This window comes from Anarrhichthys ocellatus, unplaced genomic scaffold (assembly GCF_004355925.1).
Source record: "Anarrhichthys ocellatus isolate YVR2014 unplaced genomic scaffold, GSC_Weel_1.0 scaffold67, whole genome shotgun sequence".
Taxonomy (NCBI): Eukaryota; Metazoa; Chordata; class Actinopteri; order Perciformes; family Anarhichadidae; genus Anarrhichthys; species Anarrhichthys ocellatus.
Window position 1 is genome coordinate 1,889,368 of NW_022280097.1, and position 6,000 is coordinate 1,895,367.

The 6,000-nt window shown below is 40.2% G+C and overlaps 1 protein-coding gene across 2 annotated transcripts in view; it reads left to right on the forward strand.

Moving 5' to 3' along the window:
- rab6ba (RAB6B, member RAS oncogene family a) overlaps positions 1 to 6,000 on the forward strand; it is a 47,541-nt gene that overhangs the window by 29,119 nt on the left and 12,422 nt on the right. For both annotated transcript variants that reach the window (XM_031872899.1, XM_031872901.1), the window contains exon 5: positions 1,624 to 1,735. In XM_031872899.1, coding sequence (XP_031728759.1) covers positions 1,624 to 1,735 — 112 coding nt within the window. The remainder of the gene's footprint in view (positions 1 to 1,623; positions 1,736 to 6,000) is intronic.

Here is a 6,000-nt window from a genome sequence, read left to right on the forward strand (position 1 = left end):
GGCTCAGATTTGACAAATATCTCTTTGATATTTCCCAAAAGAAAAGTTGGATCCACTGCACATTGAGATGAGACTTATTGCTTCCCCCTTCTCAAATCCTCTTAATAAGGTGGCAATCCTTAAGATTTCATTCCTGCTTGATTAAGTGGTAACAACAAATGCAGTTAAATACGACAGGTCCAACAACACTGGGGGCAGCAGAACAAACTATTGTTTTAATTAAGAAGTCGGGCAATAATTGGCCTTTTTCTATTATTCTAAGTGATGAGCAACCGTGATGTGATTTTATGCTGCACACGGCTCGAGCCTGCCAACAGTGAAAGTGAAAGTAGTTGGTTACCTCGCTCAGAAGTTGGAGATGTGATATCCACATCTAACAGCTCACTGTGGCTGCTCCTTCATGTTCAATTGCTCCCTGCAACGTTTCAAACTGAATGCAGAAAATGGCCCGTGTCTTGTTTTGTAGATGCTTTTTTTGACACGTTTCCTGTGACTCCGTAATAAGAGTCAACTCGTGTTTCGCCGGTGAAATGCTTTTACTGTGAAGCGGCAGCGGTAGGAAATGTTTGCATTACCAGTAACTTAATCCAGCATCTTTCTTGGGAATGTCGCCATAGATACTGCAAAATGTACTTTCATTAGTGGGCCATAGGCTCAATCATAACAGAGATTTATATAAATGACAATCTTAGAGTTTGCCACTTTAAAGGCTCTTAGCTACATGTCCTATGTTCTTCTTGGAGGAGGAGAAGCAGAAGCTGAAAGGGAGAAGGTTCGATGTTTATACTTTATACATTAATGCCTTATGGAAAGAACCGTTTATCCTGAATACATCGCCCTGCTAATATATTCTGCTTCACAGTAGTAAGGAAGTGAAACAGAATTATTCAACTGTACTTTTTAGAAGGTGGTCTTTGCTCATCCATAGAGGTAAAACCATGTAATATCCAGTATTGTGAGGAATTATTATCATTTTCCGTGACAGAATGACATTTATTCCCTCTCGAATCTGTCTGTGGCTTTTATTTAATCGTTTAAAAGCAAATTACACTTGATGTAATATGGCTGCCCTCAGGTAGTGAATTTTATTACTGATTTTATGGAAAACTTATGGGTTACCATCCTCCAAAACCATGCTCTTTTTTTTTTTCCACCCTGAAAAAGATGTGGGGCCTGTCTCATCAATTTCCCAGTCCAAGAATACAATACGACTCTAAGTCTGCATGTCAGCAAGTCTGCATACTCAATAGACCTGGCAAGGTCAAAGGGATTTATGAAGATCTTCAACATGCTACAGAGCTGTGCACGGATTTATCGTCCAGTATCATCCATCAGCTAATATCTTAACATCAGGATTTGCGAGATTTGTTTCTTGAATTAATATCTTAGCAGCAGCTTAGCAGCAGCAGGTAAAACAACTTGTTGGATACATTTTGTATCCACAGATTATTTCCTGCCTGTTATAAAAACACCAAGCATGTCAGTGTTTAAAAATCGTGATGAAAGGTTAATAGATTTGTTTAGAGCAGTAGCAGCAGGAGACGTGTCAGCGCATTGAATGTTGCTACAGTTGCTTCAACCGCATCTTTAATTTGGCTACCCTTCGTCTCTCCTCCTTGACAGATGTGAACTCGTTCCAGCAGACGTCGAAATGGATCGAGGACGTGAGAACAGAGAGAGGAAATGATGTCATCATCATGCTCGTCGGCAATAAAACAGACCTGGCAGATAAGAGGTGTGTATGTTACAGACGAAACCTGCCTCCTGCAACAGCACCTGCAGCGCGTTTTTGCCTTTTTTTAGTCAGCATCTCCTTTCATGTCTTGACACCATGGCAACCATGATGTGCAGTGTCAGTCCGTCCGTCTGTGGGAACATTCAGCCGAGCACCTCGAGAACAAAACATCAGGCTGACTCCCTGCAGAGGAGATGGTTTGATTAGATGTCGGAGCATCTTGCTGAATAAATCTGTATGTTAATGAGACAGAACTGATTATCTTGGAACCAAAATAACTCCATAATTTAACATATGAATTTAATATAATGCCACCTCAGTCTCTTATGAAGACAGGTATGAGAAATTAACATTTGCTCTATTATATATCGAAGTGAATGCACTCATAAGCATAACAGGTTATGTTTAGTGTTGTCATAGTAATTACGGTGGAACATTAGGCAACTCAGCTGCTCATATTGCTTTGAAAGGGGAAATGATTGCTTGCTTGTTGAAATGACTCAGTAGTTTAGCCCCTGGTGACACTCGAGCAATCATGACCGCTGTGCACAAAGAAATTACTTTTTCATACACATATGTACGTATATAATTGATATTACTCTATAGTGAGGAAAGGGTGAGAACATGCTGATGTTTAATATAGCTGAGAAGGAGAAAGAAATTGATTTGAAACAGATGAGATGACACGAAGCAGAAATATAAAGGGAGAAATGAACCATAAAATAGCTTGTGCCAAAATGCATTAATGGTGTATTCTCTTTGCTCGAGATGGAATACAGATGCAAAGTCATCAGTAAAATGTCTTTAGTTCCAATGTTGCTTCCTGTTTTCATGTAAAAGTCCTAATCCTGACATCTTTAAGAAGTGTAGGAAATAAGCAGAATTTTATTGATTCTGTTAGATTATTTTTTTACCAGGTAGTCTCTTGTGTTGCATTATCTTTTTTACAAGACAGAACCATCTAAAAAAGGCAGTGTAGAGTAGTTAACACAAACAAAAAACACGCACTATTAACACTTTATTCCTGCATATGTGCAGCGACTGCTTCAGCACCGTCTGCTTCTGCCTTGTTTGCGCTCCAGAACGTGAATTTGAGAAACGTTTACATGCTAACACACTAAAGTAAGATGGTGAACGTGGCAAACATTATACATGCTAAAGAGCAGCATGGTTGTTATTGTGAGCATGTCCACGTTGGTATTTAGCTCAGAGTAACGCTGTGCCTGAGCCAAGACTCCTGAGTGAAGGCTGGGACACGGCCTTGAGCTGTGGGATACGACACATGCGCACTGTTCCAGCAGATGGCGCTAGAAATGAAGGGATGGTGTCCGCTCAAGCACTCCTTGGGTGCGCTCGCCCTGACAGAACCTTTTGGGTACGCTCGAATGGATGGCGGCCTATATACAATAAAGCATTTGTTTCTGGTCTTTCAAACATACAACATACATCAAGAGTACTCATTAGTTGTCATTAGTAGCATATGTCTGAGCATAAGTCAGGAGTCCAGTAATCTATCTTTCTTCTGTGTTATTGCTGTTCTCTTGTCTTGCGTGGCGACAGTGCTCTGGGACATCCTTTATCCTAGTTTTTACCAAGTCAACACTTTACTAAAACAGCTGACCATCTACTTTCTGGTCTGGTTGACTGATCTTAGTGTCATTTTAAGGAAACAATGGGCCACCATGGTAGATGTTGGTGTGGTAGCGTGGTCTAGAGTGATTTGGTTTGATCCTCTTGCATAGAATCAGATTACATCCTGTTCTTCGGGTTTGTTAAAGTGTTCAGGGGAGAATGATCTCAAATAATGTGTCCTCATGTGGTGAGTAACCATGCATAAATCATCACACATAATTAAATTCCTCTTGTCAGCATCATGTGCCCGCGCAGAAAAAGTAATATCTCCATCGTTAACATGTCGAGGATGTCGAGGAGCAGCAGAAAGAAGTTGCCATTGGCACTCTTGTGTCTGAGAAACAACGTGTCACTGACTGAAGGGCATGCATAAGAATATTGCTGGGATGGCAGTTTACAAGATGCATCTCGCTGGATCTGTCGATAAATGTTCATGGCTGCCATGACAACAGACCAAAGGCAAGAGCTTTTGTTTTTGAGATTGAGATTGTGAAGGTACAGTAAGACTGAGTATCCCGTCTGTTTCCACAATGTAGCAGGGAGCATATTTAAGATGATATCAAATAATATGGAAGCCCAAAGGGGACTTTATTGAAATGGTATATACTTGTATAGGTGTTCAATGACCATATTAGAATGAAAACAGAAAAGCTGTTTGACACTTCATTTCTAAAGTTGTACCACGCTGTACAGTCGACAATGTTCAAACTTTAATTCACATTTTCAAATTTAAGTGCAAAAAACATTGTCCACTGTACGGCAGGTTAAGTTGTTGAAAATGAAAGGTCAAGTGTTGTTTTCATTTTTAAATATACATTTATTATTCAATATAAATATTCATTTTTCAAAAACAGAAAATCAGGCTACATTGTTTTCATTGCATTTTCATTTTCAAATTTGAATCAACATTTGAATATTGTCCGCTGTAGAGCAGGGAAATGTCGAACAGCTTTTCCTTTTTCATTTAAATCCACGCCCAGATGTGTATATGAAAATGCAATAATCAATAATAATAAATAAAGGATTATTGCATTTTAATTTTATACTTAAATAGCACACATATGTGTAGAATTGTAATGCTATTGGGGAATTACATTTTCATTTTCAAGTTTACATTATCATTAGAGTCCCCTATGGGTTTCCATTAACACCAGGACTACCACAGCTGTGATATTAATCCACAGCAGCGGTGGCGTTAAATTAAATTATTTTGAAAATGTTAGACTCCAGAAAACTACTGAACCGTTTCACTTTCTTGTAGAGGTCATTTATGACTGCAGTTGGGTCTTAATGTGGTCTGGAAGTTAAAACTCCAGTAAATGTTCCCTGGTAAAGAAGTTAATGCTCTTTACTGCGTTAACATAATCTCTGCATCTCCTCTTAATTGGCTCCTTCCTACTGATGAGTCAGCCGTATCGCTGTGTGGATGAGCCTGACAGGTTTTTGCCCAAATCAGTGCAGAAACAAATATGAATTTTTTCCTCTTTTTTTTAACGACAGCACCCCACAGTTTTTTTTTTACCTCGTGCAAATGTGGTTGAGCCAGTAAATGTTGCACATACAAGAGATGATGAATGTTGGTGTCACTGTGGGCACAGTGATGCTACTCTGTCAGAACTGATAATGACGAGTCTATTTGGATTCACTATGTGACAATGTCAGAATATACACCAAATTAAAAAGGATAAGTAGCACGTGTGCATCGTATGTCAGTGTCTGAGGACATGACTTGGCACCTAATTTGGATGACATTGAAAAATGACTTGGAACACCGTGAGGAGAGATACAAGTCTGGCAGGGATGGACTGTGTTTTTCTCTGGGTCTGTTTCTCGGTAGCTGTTAGTGTCTCTGGACTTCCATTGTCTTCCTCTTGATCAGCCCTGACACATCTAACCCCACCTCAGACATCACTGAGAAGAAGCAGAGATTTGAGGGCTTTGCATTACTCTGATATGGTGCAATGTGGTTATCAGTTGCTTGAGAGCAGCACCTCCGTCAGCTGGACTCCTTCTTTGTTTTGTTGGTTTGTTCATGCATGGTGGAGCTTCTCCCAATGCTAAGTACCCAGGGGAGTTGGAGTATGCACAGTTTAGGGGCTGCAGAGTCTCCGGAGCCCTGGATAAGAGAAACCAAGTATGCATCGTACACCAGGCAGCATCAACCAGGAGGAGCTTGATGTGCTGCACGCTGACTTTTTCTATACTCCTACTGCAATACTTTGGTGGGTAGTTTTCAATTACGGTTTACAGCTGCTGAACTAGAGCAGCATTAGCATTCATTTAGCTATTCGGCAATTGTAAGTCCAATACTTGCAGTTTTTGCTGTGTTTCTGTCTCCACTTATTCCTGAGGGGAAATGTCAGGTTCTTTTGCAGCTAAACGCTCCACTATGTTCACCTGCTAGCTGCTAACCATGTCTGTCTGCGGTTTGGTGCTAAGCCGGTAGTGCACTGTGGATTTATCACAGCTCCCTGCTGCTGCTGAACCGAAGCAGTAAAGTTTGGGGCCATAAAACTAAAACTATGAAAGCTAAAAAGATCTGCAGAGCTGAGTAATAACTCTCTGTGGGTTGGTAGCTATGGGCTGGGATGTTATAATTTGATCCCTTATACATATATATATAGCATCAACCA